Source organism: Eschrichtius robustus, chromosome 2 (assembly GCF_028021215.1).
Source record: "Eschrichtius robustus isolate mEscRob2 chromosome 2, mEscRob2.pri, whole genome shotgun sequence".
Taxonomy (NCBI): domain Eukaryota; kingdom Metazoa; phylum Chordata; class Mammalia; order Artiodactyla; family Eschrichtiidae; genus Eschrichtius; species Eschrichtius robustus.
In genome coordinates this window covers 174,169,110-174,187,408 of record NC_090825.1, presented here as the reverse complement: position 1 = coordinate 174,187,408, position 18,299 = coordinate 174,169,110, and the positions used below count along the sequence as shown (strand labels likewise).

The 18,299-nt window shown below is 39.4% G+C and overlaps 2 protein-coding genes across 2 annotated transcripts in view; one reads left to right on the top strand and one right to left on the bottom strand.

Moving 5' to 3' along the window:
• Positions 1–9,028, top strand: part of ADGRE1 (adhesion G protein-coupled receptor E1) — a 48,934-nt gene extending 39,906 nt beyond the window's left edge. The window contains exons 19-22 of the mRNA XM_068534982.1: positions 1,285–1,376; positions 5,223–5,391; positions 5,505–5,609; positions 8,663–9,028. Coding sequence (XP_068391083.1) covers positions 1,285–1,376; positions 5,223–5,391; positions 5,505–5,609; positions 8,663–8,668 — 372 coding nt within the window. The 3' untranslated portion in view covers positions 8,669–9,028. The remainder of the gene's footprint in view (positions 1–1,284; positions 1,377–5,222; positions 5,392–5,504; positions 5,610–8,662) is intronic.
• Positions 9,029–14,723: 5,695 nt separating this feature from the next.
• Positions 14,724–17,799, bottom strand: LOC137759072 (methyl-CpG-binding domain protein 3-like 2B). Its single transcript, XM_068534991.1, has 2 exons — positions 17,755–17,799; positions 14,724–15,308 (listed from the first exon to the last, which is right to left on the bottom strand). The coding sequence occupies exons 1-2, from the start codon at positions 17,797–17,799 to the stop codon at positions 14,724–14,726; spliced, it is 630 nt and encodes a 209-aa protein (XP_068391092.1).
• Positions 17,800–18,299: the final 500 nt, after the last annotated feature.

The window sequence follows — 18,299 nt, the reverse complement described above, 5'->3', positions numbered from 1 at the left end:
TCTAGAACTTACCTTGCATAACTGAAACTTTGTACCCTTAGACCAACATCTTCCCACCCCCTGGGAGCCACCATTCTACTCTCTGGGAAGCCTGGGGAGGTTGAGTACCATCTCCTCGCTTCCTTGCCTCCAATCTAGATTCTACAGTCCTGCAGGATGAGAGTCTTCTGACTCTCACTCATGGTGGCTTGTTTCCTTGAGTCATTTGTAATTGTTAACTGTGAGCTCATATTTGACTGATCTAAATCTTGGGAATTCTTGAGGTTTTATTCCTCCAGAGAGGTTTTGCTTACTTCTATCAGGTTTTGGGTGTCCATGTGTTAGTTTCCTAGGGCTGCCATAACAAAGTATCACAAACTAGGTAGCTTAGAACAACAGAATTTTATTGACTCATAGTTCTGGAGGCTAGAAGTCTGAAATCAAGGGGTCAGCAGGCCATGCTCCATTTGAAGGCTCTAGGGAAGAATCTGTTCCCGTCTACTCTCCAAATTCTGGTAGTCTCAGGCATTCCTTGGCTCGTAGATGTCTGTCTTCTCCCTGTATCTCTTCACATTGCCTTCCCTCTGTGCATGTCTGTCTCTATGTCCAAATTTCCCCTTTTTATAAGGACACCAGTCATATTGGATTAGGGCCCACCCTAATGACTTCATTTTAATTTGATCATCTCTGTAAAAACCCTATATCCAAATAAGGTAGCATTCTGAGGTCTTGGGGGTTAGCGCTTCAACATATCTTTTTTTAGGGGGGGGGACACAATTCAACCCATGATGGGGCACTGGTCTTGATACTAACTTCCCAGATGCATCCAGTGGAAATAAACCAAGATCATCCAAGAGCAAGCAAAGGCTGTTTATTAGGAGATTGCTATGGTAAGGGAGTCAACCACTTGCATTTGTCAAATTGCCTGCGTTGGTCAGAGACTAAAAAGCAGGCAGATGAGTGGGAAAGCTTTATAGAGGAAAAAAGGGAAGGTTTCATGTGTGCCCTGCTTGGAGGCTGCAGGCATGGGGACCCTATGGGTAGGCTAACTAAAAGCAAGGCATTCTATGTGATTGGTTAGGGTTACATACTGGCTTTCTCCTTGTGGCCCTAAATTGGAAGCAGGGGCAGAAATGAGGGAGGCTGTCAATTATTAGTCAAGTCCTGGTCATTTGGGGTCAGGTATTGTGTGGCTTCCTGCAGTGGTTACTGTAGACTGTGGGTCAGAGTTCTATTTTTATAGATAGTCTGGCCATTATCTGTTTGTATATCCAATCTCTCCATCCCTTCTGCTTGACCCTGTAGATCAATTCCATCCTCCTGACTGGGACACTGTGGATCCTGAGGCAGAGGCTTTCTAGCGTCAGTGCTGAAGTCTCCAAACTCAAAGACACCAGGTACCGTCCATCCTTCCTTTCCCCTCCTCTTCTAGTCTCCTTTCCTTCTTTCCCCAAATGTTCATTGAGTACCTTTTGTAAGCCTGGTCCTGTGCCCCAAATGGAATAGCACAGTGTCTAGATCAGGCCGTCTCAAACCTCAGCACTGCCACTTAAAAGCTGTGTGACCTTAGGCAAGTTACATAACCTCTCTGAAACTCAGTTTCCTCATCTGTAGAACGGGGATGCTAACACCGCCCATTTCATGTGGCTTATGAAGCATTTAGTACAGTTCCTAGGAGAAGTGAGTGTTTCCTGTATTAGAACTATTAATATATTCTCTAATTCTTCTACTGTGCATACTTATATGTACATATTTACAAAACCAGAATCATACTATTTTATTTTTATAACCATTTTTCTCTTAACAACATGAAATGAATATTTTTCTATTTAATTAGAAATTTGTTGACAATATCTTTTTTTATATATATAGTGTTTCAGTGTAAAGACCTAGCACAATTTATTTAAATCATCCCTTATTTATGGACATTTAAGTTGTTTCTTCTTTTTTCTTTCTTTTTTTTTTTTTTACTATTATAAACCATCCTATCTTGAAATACCTTTGTAGGCAAATCTTCTTACACATCTCTTGTTATTAAATACAATAATAGTATGGAGAACAGTATGGAGGTCCCTTACAAAACTAAAAATAGAATTACCATATGACCCAGCAATCCCACTACTGGGCATATACCCAGAGAAAACCATAATTCAAAAAGACACATGCACCCCAATGTTCATTGCAGCACTATTTACAATAGCCAGGTCATGGAAGCAACCTAAATGTCCATCAACAGATGAATGGATAAAGAAGATGTGGTACATATATACAATGGAATATTACTCAGCCATAAAAAGGAACGAAACTGGGTAATTTGTAGAGACGTGGATGGACCTAGAGACTGTCATACAGAGTGAAGTAAATCAGAAAGAGAAAAACAAATATCGTATATTAACACATACATGAGGAATCTAGAAAAATGGTACAGATGAACCAGTTTGCAAGGCAGAAATAGAGACACAGATGTAGAGAACAAAAGTATGTACACCAAGGGTGGAAAGTGGGGGGGGGGCGATGGTGGTGGGATGAATTGGGAGATTGGGATTGACATATATACACTAATATGTATAAAATAGATAACTAATAAGAACCTGCTGTATAAAATAATAAATTCAAAAAAAATACAATAATAGGCATGAAATTGCCTGAGCAAAGAGTAGGTTGGATTGTAACACTGTTAGTATATATTGCAAATCATTTTCCAGAAAATGTTTCCATTTACAATAGTGCTTGTTTACCTGCAGCTTTGCCAACACTAGTGTTTATCATTTTTATTGTTTTGCTGAATTAATATATGAATTTTACAATCTCATTATTTTAGTTTCATATATATATTTTTTATCTTACAGATGTGGGACTTTTTCATATTCTTATAGGCCATTTGTTTTCTTAACTTCATCATTCAACTAAAGTTCATTTTAAGAACCTACTAAAACCAGACATTGTCTAGCTTTTATCATCAGTAAACTGATGACGTCCTTTACTTATTTTCCTGTCAGTGTCCAATCCCTCACTCATCTTGAATATTTTTTTAAAGTTATTTTTTAAAAGTGCAAAAAGTTAAAACAAAGTTAATACATACAATAGTAAGAAAAATTAACTAGTGAGAAAGGGAACACATATAAAGTCATTCTCTATCTCTCCCCTGACCCCCTGGGTCCCCAGATCCCTCCAACCCTAAGCAACCATTATCACTTAAGTTGACCTTCCTTCCAGAATATTCTATACTTATATATCCATTACATAAATGATAGGATACTGTACATATTATTCTGCACTTTGTGTTTTCCACATATTATGTAGCTTACATCATATCAATACTTAAGGTTAAAAACAACTAACAAAAGGGAATTCCCTAGTGGTCCAGTGGTTAGGACTCCATGCTTCCATTGCATGGGGCACGGGTTCCATCCCTGACTGGGGAACTAAGATCCTGCAAGCCACATGACGTGGCCAAAAAATAAAAACAAACAAACAAACAAAAAACAACTAACGAAAATATTTATTTTGTGCCAGACACTGTTCTAAGCACCCTTAGTGTCTTCCCATCTCATTATTTAATCTGTAGAGCAAGCAATACCCCTGTATAGGTATTGTATTATTATCTCTATATCAATTTGAGGAAACTGAGGCACAATGAAGTTAAGTAACTTACAAAGGCCATAAAGTTAGTGAATGGATCAGTCAGAATTTATTTGTGGGCAGTCTGACCCAGAGCCTGTATCCTTATCCACTCTAGTACATTGTGACTCTCATCTCATTTAAAAATTGTTTTTATAATCTACTCTTTAACTCTATAGATTTGCTTATTCTGGACATTTCTTATCAATTGAATCATACACTCTGTGGCCTTTTGTGTCTGACTTCTCTCACTGAGCAACATGTTTTCAACATTCATCCACATTGTAGCGAGTGTCAGTGCTTCATTGCTTTTTATGACTGAAGAATATTCCACCATATGGATGGACCACATTGTGTGCCTCCATTCATCTGTTGATGGACATTTGGGTTGTTTTAGTTGGGGGATAAGTAAATAGGGAATGGCTGCTTGATAGGTACATAGTTTCTTTTTGGGGTGATAAAAATGTCTTGGAACTGGATGGTGATGATGTTTGTACATTGTGAATGTGCTCAATGCCACTGAATTGCACACTTTCAGTGGCCAAAATGGTTAATCTTATGGTATGTGAGTTTTGCCTCCAATAATAAGGAAGGCTTCATAGTATTTCATATGATGGCTTCACGGTTCACTTAATGTGTCCCAAATTCTTGGACAGGTAGGTCCTTCTAGCCTTTAAAAAAATTTTTATTGAAGTATGGTTGATTTACAATGTTGTGTTAATTTCTCTGCTGTACAGCAAAGTAACTTCGTTTTATATATATATATATTCTTTTTTCACATTCTTTTACATTGTGGTTTATCACAGGATATTGAATATAGTTCCCTGTGCTATACAGTAGGACCTTGTTGTTTATCCATTGCATATATAATAGTTTGCATCTGCTAATCCCGAACTCCAAATCCATCCCTCCCCTGCCCCCTACTTTGGCAATCACATGTCTGTTCTCTATGTCTGTGACTCTGTTTCTATTTTGTAGATAAGTTCATTTGTGTCATATTTTAGATTCCACATGTTAGTGATATCATATGGTATTTGTCTTTCTCTTTCTGACTTACATACTTTATCATACTTAGTATGATAAAAATGGCATTATTTCATTCTTTTTAATGGTTGAGTAAATATTCCATTGTGTGTGTGTGTGTGTGTGTGTGTGTGTGTGTGTATATATACACATAGAAATGTACACATATATACATATATATACAACATATATGTGTATATATACACATATATGTGAGATATATATGTATGTATGTGTATATATATATATATATACACAAACCACATCTTCTTTATCTGTTGATGGACATTTAGGTTGTTTCCATGTCTTGTCTATTGTAAATAGTGCCTTCTAACCTTTTATTATTACAGACAATATTGCATTAAATACAGGTGTCCACACATCTTTGTGTCCATGTGTATCTGTAGGCCAGTTGCCTTTTCAATGTCTGTAGGATTTGATTTTCCTACCTCTAGGCTTGGAACCTCTGTTCCATGTTTATTCTCACCCAGGTGACGGGTCACATGGTGGCAGCCTCAGGCTAAACCTGGGAGAGTGGTGGCCCATGAGGACAACAGCCACCTCCTAGAACCTTATCCTCTGCAAATCTTCCCCTCCAGGTTACTGACATTCAAAGCCTTTGCCCAGATCTTCATCTTGGGGTGTTCCTGGGTGTTGGGCATTTTCCAGATTGGACCCATGGCCAATATCATGGCTTACTTGTTCACCATCATCAACAGCCTGCAAGGAGCCTTCATCTTCCTCATTCATTGTCTGCTCAACCGCCAGGTACATAGCTACTGCCCTCCCAGTCCCCCTCCTTCCAGGGCTCATACCTCTGCCCACACATGCCCCTGCATGTAAGAGTGATTCATCTCCCCATGATGTGTCTCCACCTTCAGGTACGGGAAGAATACAGAAGATGCATGACCAGGAAGACCAAACCCAGCTCCCAGTCCGAGACCTCAGGGATCGTACTGTCATCTGTTCCCTCCACTTCCAAAACGGTGAGAGTCTGCATGTTGTACGCAGGTTCTGGTCAGACAGAATGTCTGCTTCTTAGCAATACTAGACAGCGCTGTATGTGGAGTACCTACTGTGAGCTAAACACGTACACGGGTATTAACTCATTTGATAAAGTTTGGGGTTTAAGGGTGGGAGTTCGGGAGCCAGGCTGCCTGGGTTTAAATGCCAGCTCTGCCCCTCAGTAGCTATGCAAACTAAAAAAGATAAAATCATGACTCACAGATATAAAATAAGCATATGTCAAGGATTTTATTCTGCTCATTAATCAGTGAGGGAAGTTTAAATGCCAGCTCTGCCCCTCAGTAGCTATGCAAACTAAAAAAGATAAAATCATGACTCACAGATATAAAATAAGCATATGTCAAGGATTTTAATCTGCTCATTAATCAGTGAGGGAAGTTTAAATGCCAGCTCCGCCCCTCAGTAGCTATGCAAACTAAAAAAGATAAAATCATGACTCACAGATATAAAATAAGCATATGTCAAGGATTTTATTCTGCTCATTAATCAGTGAGGAAAGCAGCAGATGTTATAACTGGTTCGCAAGAGAACGCAAAGAACAGACGTGTATGTGTATTACATCATACATATAATGTGTACAATGTATATAATGCACACATAATACATAGCACACATATAATGTATACAGTGTTCACAATGTATACATAATACATAATATTATTACTTTATATATATGTATGTTCTTTGTGTTCTCTTTTGAACCAATTATAACATCTGCCTGATTTCCTCATTGATAATTATATGTAATATATAGAACATATAATTATATATTATATAATTATACATATAATTGTAAATATACAGACATTATATATAATTATTCACATTATAATATATAAATTTTATATTATATAATATATAAATATATATTATATATAAATTTCATATATAATATCTATAAATTATACATAATTATACATAATTGTTTTTATACATAATTGTATTTTATACATAATTATATACAGCAATTATATATAATTATTAACATTATATAATATAATCATACATATAATTATAAATATACAGACATATATAATTATTAGTATTATATAATATATTTAAAATTCATATATGTGTATTATTTATGTATTAATATATGTGAATTAAATACATATATAATATCGATAATATTGAAATGAGAGTGCAAGTAAAGGAAAAACAGATTTTTCCATGAAATTATTTTCCATCGCTGTCAGTTATTTAAAATTTACAGAATTGTAAAATAGCTCCACCATAGATCAGATAATACCCAAAGGGGTATCCTCTAACAACGCATCATTTTTGTTTGAAGCGCACATTTTCCTCTACACAATGGATCTCATCCAATCTCATGGCTGCAAACACCATCTATTAACAATGACCCCCAAATTATAAATAATGTGCAGTTTAGCCCCCTCTTCTGAATTCTAGACTCATATAACCTGCCACCTACCAAATGCCCCCACTTAGACGTCTGATATCGCAGACGTAACATGTTCCAAATGAGCTTCTGATTCCCCCACCTCTCATTTCCGCATAGGGTCCTCTATTTTTCTATTGCTCGGGAGTGAAGGTGTGAAGTTAACCTTGACTCTGCTTTTCTTCTCACTCTCTTCCATCTCTGATTCATCAGCAAATCCTGATGACTCTTTCTCAAAATGGATCCAGAGTCTGATCGCTTCTCTTTCCCTTCATCCTTCCACTGTGGTCCAAGTACAAGTCTCTAGCCAGGATGATGGAAATAACCTCAAAAGCGTTCTTCCTCCTGCCTCTCTTGCCTTTTCCCTGCCCTACCTTTGGTCTATTCTCCCTACAGCAGCCAGAGGGCACTCGTGAGCTCCTGAGTCAGGTCACATTCCTTCTCTGCCTACAACACTCCATGGCTCCCACCTTAGAGTAAAAGCCAAAGTCCTCCTGGTGGCCCACAAGGCCTTGTCTGATCTGACTCTCTTTTACTTTTTGACCTTGTCTTCTATTAATTGACCTCTCACTTCACTCTGCTCCACCCTCACTGGCCTGCTCAAGATTCTTCAAACATGCCAGGCTCACTTCCTCCTTAGGAACCTTGAACTGAATGCTCTTGAATGCCTTGAATGTTTTTGTCCTGATACCTGCATGGACAACTCCCTCACTTCCCTCACATCCTTCAAATCTTTGTTCCAGTCATTTCTTATCAATGAAATTTCCTCTGACACCTGTATTTTGTGCAGCCTCCTATTCCCCTACCCTGGTATTCATGCTTCCTCCACGCACCTTGTCTTGATTTTCTTTTCCATGCTTTCCACTTTCTAACACTATAATTTCCTTATTCATCTCATTTAATTTTTATGGTCTTCCATCCCCCATTAGAATGTCTTATTTTTTTTCACTGATGTATTCCAAGCACAAGTAACTAAGATCCAGTGGCTTAAATAAATAGGAAATTCTTTTTCTTGCAAGAAGAGAAGCCCAGAGTTAGGTGTTGCTGGTATTGGTTCTGTTGCTTAGTGGTGTTGTTAAGGATCTAAGCTCTCCCTAGTTTTCCATTCCACTGACAGCATGTTGGCTTTTCATCAATTATTTTCATGGTTGCAAGATGGCTGCCATAGCTCCAGACATTGTGACCTTGTTCAAGACAGGAAGAAGAGGGATGGGGCAGAGTGGTAAACTCTCCTTTCAACCTTCTCCCTTTAACAGGAAACAAAAGCTTTTCCAGAAGCCCCTTAGCAAATTTCCCTTTCACCTAATTGGTCAGAACTGCATCACATGACCACTCATAGTTACAAAGGAATTTGAAAAAACAAGTATTCTGCTTTCTAGCTTCTAGAATGGGAATATCAATAGTAAAGAGGTTGAGAATAGCTTTTGAGTCTGCCAACAGTGCCTGCCACACTAGGCGTAATCAGTGTTAACATTTAAATGTTTATCCTTCTAGTTTTTGTTGCCATATTTATCTCTGTCTGTATTTATAAGACCCATGCCCACATAGATCTGACCCCTGGACTCACATTTGTACTAATCCTGCCACTGTTTCTGATTCTAATTTCTCTCACAGGGTTGAAGTCCTTTCTTGCTTTCAAATACACTATGAAACAACATTTCAGGAAAGCAGGTGCCTGCAGGAGCCTTCTCTGAAATCTCCTCTTCTCGGCTTAATATGGAAATGCAGGATCCCGCCAGCCACAGAACTCTCTGGGAAATTCGGATCATGGACGGATATGTGGGATGGTCTTTCCATGGCTTCATGCCCTGCTGAGAAACAAGAGTTTCTGTTCCAGCTTACCATTTTATCTTCTGTGTTCTGCAACTCTTTGACTTTCCAGAGTTTTGCGGAGATAACAGATCGCAGTGCAATGGCTGGACCAAGAACTTCTGGCTACCATTTTGTTTTGTCCTAAGTCCATTGATGTGTGGCTTCAAGAGTGCCTCTCCAGCATCTATCACATGCTTGACACAGAGAGTAGCCCTCAATAAATGATGTGTCTTCTGACTGACTGGCTTACCTTTCAACAAAGAACCCTCCTGCTTTTATAGAAATGGTCAGTAAAATTGTAAGGAGAGCCTCAGGGGATAAATAAAGCACACACACTTATAGGCAGAAACACTTAAAAGAGTTATGTTGGTAAGTAGGAGCAGTCAAAGGGAATTAAGAGGTACAAACTTCTAGGTGTAAAATAAATAAGTGACAAAAATGTAAGGCTCAGCACAGTGAATATAGTCAATATTTTATAATAACTTTATATGGAGCATAATGTATAAAAATATCAAATTACCATGCTGTACACCTGAAAGTAACATAATACTGTAAGTCAACTATACTTCAATTGAAAAAAAAAAGAAGGAAGTGAAAATTCAACATGTAGATGTCCCCTCTGTGGCCACTCTAATACCTCCCTAACCAAAGTGTGGTCCGTGGACCAGAAGCATTAGCCTCACCTTGTTAGAAAAGTAGGACATCAGGTGCCACCCCAGATCTGCCGAACCAGAGACTGCATTTTTTTCTTTTTTACTTTTTATTTTGTTTTATTTATTCATTTTTTGGCTGCGTTGGGTCTTCGTTGCTGCGCACGGCCTTTCTCTAGTTGCGGTGAGTGGGGGCTACTTTTCGTTGTGGTGCACAGGCTTCTCATTGCGGTGGCTTCTCTTGTCGCGGAGCATGGGCTCTAGGCACGCGGGCTTCAGTAGTTGCAGCACATGGACCCAGTAGTTGCGGCACGCGGGCTCTAGGGCACGTGGGGTTCAGTAGTTGTGGCGTGTGGGCTCAGTAGTTGCTGCTCGCGGGCTCTAGAGCACAGAGAGCCTGCATTTTAATGAGATCCCCAGGGGATTTGTGTTGTACTCATGAATGTTCTAGAATATTCTAGAATATTCTTCTGTTTGCCATGCTGATAGCTCAGCTTGTCTTTAAAGCCAGAAAGGAAACATTTATTTTGGGACTTTACACCTGCCATTCCCTCTTCCTATGACATTTTTCCTCAGAATCTGATTCATTGTTATCCTCTCTTTGAGTCTCAGCTTAGTCATTATTTCCACTAGGAAACATTCTTTGAATCTCTCTTTTTTAAAAAAGTGAAGTATAGTTGATTTACTATATTATATTATTCTTTGAATCTCTTGAAGTAGGATTAGATATCATCTCTGTGTGTCTCCTAAGGCTTTGTTGAGCTGAAACAAATAGGCTGCCAGATATTTCTCCAGCAAAAATGGGTTTATTTGCTATCAGTGGAGAATTGCAATTCAGGGTCTGCAACATGCAACATGTGGTGAGCCACATGCAAGTTCCTGTACGGCAAGGGAAAGAGAACTCTTTTAAAAAGAGGAAAAGGAAGTTAAGAGGGCTATAGTAAACAAAGAGTCCAAGGCTTTTATTGGCTGAGTCCTTGCCAGGAAAGAAGAGAAGTCTTTCTTCTTCTTGGGCTCTGCTATCGACACAGGACTTGAGAACTCCCTTTTCTTTCTTTTTTTTTTTTTTTAATGAAAATTGCCTTCTTTTTTTTTTTAATTTAATTAATTAATTTATTTATTTATTTCTGGCTGTGTTGGGTCTTCGTTGATGTGCGAGGGCTCTCTCTAGTTGCGGCGAGTGGGGGCCACTCTTCATCGCGGTGCGCGGGCCTCTCACTGTCGCGGCCTCTCTTGTTGTAGAGCACAAGCTCCAGACGCGCAGGCTCAGTAGTTGTGGCTCACGGGCCCAGTTGCTCCGCGGCATGTGGGATCTTCCCAGACCAGGGCTCGAACCCTTGTCCCCTGCATTGGCAGGCAGACTCTCAACCACTGCGCCAACAGGGAAGCCCGAGAACTCCCTTTTCTTACCTACCAAATCTATTTACTTTAGCTTTCTGTTTATTAATTTTTTTTTTTTTACAACTTCATGCTTTCTAGCCCTGTACTATAATTTCCCTTTTTCTTGGGTGTCTCCAACAAACTCTGAACTCCATCCGTACAGAGAATTGTATTTAGTAGGTTCTCCATAAATATGTTGAATGAATGAGAGAATGAATGAATTCTCTCCATTTTGAAGCTGAGGAACCTGAGACCCAGAGAGCTTAAGTACCTTTCTCAGCATTACACAGGTGTAGGTGGCTGAGATGGGCTTTGAGCTCTTGATGACAGAGCTCCACTTCCAGACCCCTGGCCCCTTGCCTTCTCTTCCTTTGACCACAGGAATTCTTGGGGACACAGAGAAGAGACTAAATATTTACTTTGAATCAACTTACCACTTAGGATTCAATTAGCTCAGTAATAATCATGTGTTGGACAATTTGATGGCAACATTAAACTTGGTTGTCAGAGGCTTGGTTTTTTTTTTTTTTTTTTTTTTTTTTTTAATTTATGGCTGTGTTGGGTCTTCGTTTCTGTGCGAGGGCTTTCTCCAGTTGCGGCGAGCGGGGGCCGCTCTTCATCGCGGTGCGCGGGCCTCTCACTATCGCGGCCTCTCTTGTTGCGGAGCACAGGCTCCAGACGCGCAGGCTCAGTAGTTGTGGCTCACGGGCCCAGTTGCTCCGCGGCATGTGGGATCTTCCCAGACCAGGGCTCGAACCCGTGTCCCCTGCATTGGCAGGCAGACTCCCAACCACTGTGCCACCAGGGAAGCCCAGAGGCTTGGTTTTTATTATTTGTGGCAGCCACAACTTGGGAGGGAGCTGACACATGTTTACAAACAAGGGTTCATTTATGATAGGTGGGTCTTCAATGCTTGGCTTATCCGGAGTGTTCAGTACAGAGGTGACGGTTCTAGGGGGTATTGAAATGAGACTGCACAGCTCTTACCGTTAGCCAATACAGGTAGATTGATTGCATCAGTGGCCTCAAGATGGGTCTCCATGTCTCCACGCCCCTTCCCTGCAACTTTGTAACTCCTTCCCACTCTGACTCAGACTTGGCTTTGAGACTTGCTTTGGCCAAAGGAATATTAGCAAGTGTGACTCAGAGGTTTCAAAAGTGAGTGTGCCATCCTTTTTGCCCTTTATGTGATTAATCTTGCTTGATTTTGCATCCCTGCCTCTGCCATGAGAATATGCCCCGGATAACCTGCTGGACGTATGTGAGAAACATATGGAAGAGAGTTTAGTCATCCTATTATACCAGCTGAGGTTGTCCATAATCAGCCACCTAGCCAACTTGTAGCTGACTGTGGTCATATGAGTGAGCCCAGCCAAGATCAGCACACTGCCCCAGGCAACCCACAGACTTAGCAGCAACAATCAAGCCTCATTTTTTTCAGACACTTAGTTTCATAAGTGGTTTGCTATGAAACATTACTTGTGGCAATTGCCCCAACTGATACAGTAGCCAGTGGGTTGTCAACCTTTTGCATTTGATTGCAACAACTTGAAATAGACAAAGAGAGAGGTTGGATCTCCATTTCCTCTTAGTTATTAGGATCTATAAATCTATAATGGTTGAATTAAAGTTCTTTCTGAAGAAGATCTGTGCAAGGCTTTATCTGTTTCTGCAACAGTGTTACATGTTGGTCTAAAATACAGTCACCTTCAGGAATCCTATATTTCTAAAGTAAGTGGGTAAAGTTGTGATCTCCACAATAGGATTTTTTCTTACTATAAACATCAAGCTTGGTGTATTTCTTCACCCCCATGTCTCATATGCCTCCACTAGAGGGAGAAAAGAGACTCAGGATAAAACCTGCATAGTTCTTAAATCCCATAAAGTGCAATAACATTGTCCTCTTACAATCCAAATAATTTATGGTGTCCCCCCCCAACCAAAATACAAATCCATCCAGTCAAGAAATATTTATTGACCACTGACAATGTGCCTTCCCACACCAGAACATTAAAGTAGTTGAAAAAAAATTGAAAAGTTGAAATGTAAGGATATTAGAATGTAAAATATTATTTTAAATTTAAATATTTTATTTATCCCTTAACCAGATTTATGAAAATTTTACTTTCTTTGTTTTACTAGAAGCAAACTCATCAGTAATATTTTCAAAACCAAGTTCTAGGGAAAAAAATGAACCTTTAAAAAGTACATTTAAAAAAAAAAATTAAAAAAAAAAAGTACATTTAAAAAGAGTATGTAAAAATATTTGCAAATGAAGCAACTGACAAAGGATTAATCTCCAAGATTTACAAGCAGCTCATGCAGCTCAATATCAAAAAAACAAACAACCCAGTCCAAAAATGGGCAGAAGACCTAAATAGACATTTCTCCAAAGAAGATATACAGATTGCCAACGAACACATGAAAGAATGCTCAACATCATTAATCATTAGAGAAATGCAAATCAAAACTGCAATGAGATATCATCTCACACCAGTCAGAATGGCCATGATCAAAAAATCTACAAACAATAAATGCTGGAGAGGGTGTGGAGAAAAGGGAACCCTCCTGCACTGTTGGTGGGAATGTAAATTGATACAGCCACTATGGAGAACAGTATGGAGGTTCCTTGAAAAACTAAAAATAGAACTACCATACGACCCAGCAATCCCACTACTGGGCATATACCCTGAGAAAACCATAATTCAAAAAGTGTCATGTACCACAATGTTCATTGCAGCTCTATTTACGATAGCCAGGACATGGAAGCAACCTAAGTGTCCATCAACAGATGAATGGATAAAGATGTGGCACATATATACAATGGAATATTACTCAGCCATAAAAAGAAACGAAATTGAGTTACTTGTAGTTAGGTGGATGGACCTAGAGTCTGTCATACAGAGTGAAGTAAGTCAGAAAGAGAAAAACAAATACTGTATGCTAACACATATATATGGAATCTAAAAAAAAAAAATGGTTCTGATGAACCTAGGGGCAGGAGAGGAATAAAGACACAGACGTAGAGAATGAACTTGAGGACACGGGGAGGGGGAAGGGTAAGCTGGGACGAAGTGAGAGAGTGGCATGGACTAACTTATATACACTACCAAATGTAAAATAGAGAGCTAGTGGGAAGCAGCCGCATAGCACAGGGAGATCAGCTCGGTGCTTTGTGTCCACCTAGAGGGGTGGGATAGGGAGGCTGGGAGGGAGAGGCAACAGGGAGGCGTTATGGGGATATATGTATGTGTATGGCTGATTCACTTCATTGTATAGCAGAAACTAACACACCATTGTAAAGCAATTATACTCCAATAAAGATGTTTAAAAAAAAAGTCTTGTGTCTGATTTAGCATTTGACACAATGACAAAAAAAAGATGTTAAAATGAGAAGTAAAAAGCAAGCTTAATAAAATTTTATAGCATTAATATTAAAAAATAATCTCTAGAGTAGGTATCATTTCTTGCCTAAGTGTAAGCAATGTAAGAAAATATTATAACTAAAAACATTAAATAATCCCCCCAGACTAGATTACCTCTGTAGAATTCAATAGAGAAATCCTGACAGAGATTGAAGTATACAAAGATAAGGAAAAATCATTTTTCTTGTCACATGAAACCCAATCCCTCACTCACAAAAACGTTTACTCTTGTCGTTTTTGTCTACCAAGAGTTTAATAGAGTACAATGTTAATCTAACAAAGCATCTCTCTCCAGAAACAGGGTTGACACTTAAAGAGGCAAGTAGAACGAAGGGCTGTCCTGCAGTGAACCACTTCCCAGGGGCCGCAGCGCTCGGCTTCTTCAGGACAGTCCTCTCCATTTTTCACCTAGTTCTCAGGGCTCCGGGCTCTCTCTGTCTCCCTGGCAAGCCTGTCTGCCCTCAAGGCCATATCCAGTCTCTCCCTTGCTCTTTTCACTTTCCGAGACTGTCGGCGAATATCTGCATATGTTACTCGTTGCCTGCAGAGGGTCTGTGGGAGGAAGAGACCCAATCCTAGGATCATCTCTGCCCCGTCTGAAAACTGGGTAGTGATGGCTTCAGGGCTGGTGTGCAGAGACCTGGCACCAGCACGGCCCAGGGATTCACCTGCACCACGCAGGGCAATTACTCCGAAAATAATTGCACTGTCCAACGTGCTGAAAGGTTCTCCTTCAGGGCTGTAGACCTGGAGCCCCTGCAGTCTCCTGAATGCACAGACTTGCTGGGGCTTCTCCAAGGTCCCCTCGCATTGACGGCGCCTGACCGCATTGTCAGGATGAGAAGTTATCTTTGTGACTGGCCTCCTGAAAACGCAGCTGGTCAGCCTCATAGGAAGTGCAGTTCCGTCACGATGTCTCTGCTTGGCCTTGGCTAAATGGTCTTGTCTTTTCTTCTCCAACGTCTCAGGCATCATATTTCTTTTGCTCTTCCCCTATGAAAACAAAATGAAATGTAACACTTGAACAAAGTGGGGGATGAAACCACTGCCAGTCATGGAGAATGTTCTCAGCTCGTTTGGATAACCACCCTCCTCTCTCCCTAGAGAAATGAATCTCAAATTACTCTGTGCATGACAGTCTTTCAGAGGGTTGTTAGAATTCAGATTTCTGGATCTCAATGCAAGTCAGTCTGGGGTGGGGACAAGAAATTGCATTTCTAGGTGATTCCAACTGATGCTGCTATTACGGGCACCACACATTGAGAACTGAAGCCTGGGATATCAAACAGATAGGAGTCAAGGACAGAAAGCTCCAGGTCATTACCCAGTATCAATTCCAGACTTTCCCCTCCACCATCCTCCTTTGAGGATGTTTTCCTCTTACCATCCCTGACACTGTCAACTCCACACATGCTGGTACCCCCTAATCCAACATTATCTGGACAAAGAGATCACAGGGTTCTTTGAATACCAAGACATTAAACTTTTTGATATCTCTTTTTTACTTTGCTTTAAGACACGCAATCACCTAGTTTTCATAGTTCTTTAGTGCCTCATCTTCAGTGAGATCATGTACCTCTCAATACTCTGATACTTTTCTTTCAAAGCCAAGTCCCATCTTCACTCAAATATTCTCCTGCTCATAACATAACTTAGAAAAACCACATTCTCATCATAAAGTTCCTTTTTTCCACTGTAAATGACAATTTTTACTCCCTGACTCCTGTCCTCCCCTCCTCCTACTCCTCTCTCTACTATCTCAACACAACAATTGATGCTTCTTAGAAGTCGGTCCTGCTCTCACATCTGTTCTACATCCAAACCTTCTTCTAGGCAATCCCATCCATTCCCCTGCCTTCAAATACCATTAATGAAGTAGAAATGCTCACAGATTCACCGATCTGGCTTCAACTCTAAGACCCAAATATCCATCTGCCTACCCACCATATCAGTGATAATATCCATGACTCAACTCACTGTGACCAGGTCCCAAGTTGAACCAGCCAATTCCTCAAATAGTTCATCCTTATCTCAATGTCCACAAACTCACTTAGAACTAATATCGCATTTGCCCCTGAATGGCATTCTGGACGCCCTATCACCCCACATTCTTATACTAATTAGCCATCCATTTGCCCTCCTGAATCCACCTGAAGATTCCCAACTTTTGAATAATTCTTGAGCACCTTTCATTTGACCTACAGAATGCCACAGAATGACCTTTCCTGTTCCCATGTAAAAATTAGTCTCACATTTTCTCTGTGTAAATTTTTTTAAGTTTAATTTTATGTGTAATATTATCTACTTATTTGAGATTGCTTTTCTCACTAAGTTGGGTACTCAATGAAGAGAGGATAATAAGAATTTTAATATTTCCACTGATATAGTCACTTATTGCTTTGGATTTCCAAGGTGCTCAGATACCTTTTTTTAAGAGAAGTTATGCAAACTCCAAAAACTACTCTCCAAATTTTTCTAATAAATGCACAGAACAATTATAAAATGAGTTACTATCTTTTGTGGTGGACTGCTATCAATTGTCGCTAAGATTTCAATCCTTTCTCTCTGTGATCCATTATAAGTCTCCTCACAATAATCTGTTTAAACTGTAAACCTAATCAGTGCACCTTTCCTTTTAAATCTCACATTTCTGTCTTCTGAAGATATTTTTTTAAAGGGAAAACATAAAACTCACTTTATTCCTGTTGTCCTGACTTTATAATTAATACTACCTCTTTCATTACTCAAAATGTAATGAAATGCTTGATAGAAAAATGACTTGATCTGCCTATTTATAGAGCAGCTGTTATATGCCAAGTTGTGTACTAAATCACACTACTCGGAATTTAACTTAACAAAGTCATTGCCCTAGATTATTTTAATCTTGATGAGAGAAAAGGGTTATAGACTAAGGAATGTCTAGTAATAACATTAGGTATAATTAGGTGCTATGATAAACAGCAAGGCCAACACAAAGACAGAGAGGAAAGGAGCAGGATAGGAACAGAAGTAAGAAGGGAGAGTAGGAAAAAGAAATTAACTACAATGATGGATGACAAAGAAACTGGAGAGCCCTATTTGAAGCAGAGAACAGAATTTTTTTAAAAAGAAGAAAAAAAGACCAAACACATTGTGGGCAAATAATTGTCCATAGAGGAGAACGATTTAAACACTCTAGGGCCAAATACTACTTCCTCTACCTAGTGATTTTGGTTAAAAAACACATACACACACACATTTCATCTATTATCCAAAAAAAGCTTCATATACAAAAATATACACAATCTTGACTATTTCTTAAGAAACATTAAGACCTGGGAAATAACTTTCAATGAGATACCTTCTTGTTTTTAGAGCTAAATTCTGCTAACTTAGATTTTACAGAAGAAAAAAGCATCCTAATGGACACTCTTGCCATCAGTATGGGTTCCACACTCACCAGAAGAGGCTGGCTTGGAAAACTGGTCCATTCAGGTTCCCCCATCTTTCGAGAGCTGTCCTCGGACCCACCCCTGAGATGCAGACAGCCTGTGTCTTGCTGGTAAGTGCAGTGACTTCTGCCTCTGATTCCCCCTTTTATAGGGGAAGAGAGTGGACAACCCAATCAGGGGATAACCCAATCCAGAGGACGCACTGTATCTCAGATCAGAGGCATTGGAGAGATTCCCAAATCTTTCCACACAAACACAAGAATTTGGGGCTATTGACAATATTAGACACTATTGAATAATATGAAATACTATATGAAAAAATTTAATACATTTGTGAATGGGGGTGCTATTTGTACTTTCTATCAATAACTTAATGTTTCCTTTTTCACTCAGTATGGATACCTTCTACAAAAATAGTTATGGACGTTTCTATATGCTAAAATTTCCACACAAGTTATGTTTTCATAGAAAAAACTACAGATTGTATAAACGTTTATCAATAAAAGAATGTCCAAAACATTTACTAACAAGTCTATGAAATCTATATCACAGA

Excerpts from the sequence above, each read along its gene's own strand:
- LOC137759072 (XM_068534991.1), bottom strand. The coding sequence starts at position 17,799 with ATGGGGGAACCTGAATGGACCAGTTTTCCAAGCCAGCCTCTTCTG. Across the intron at positions 15,309-17,754 it reads TTCCAAGCCAGCCTCTTCTG|GGGAAGAGCAAAAGAAATAT; the intron begins GTGAGTGTGGAA and ends TTGTTTTCATAG.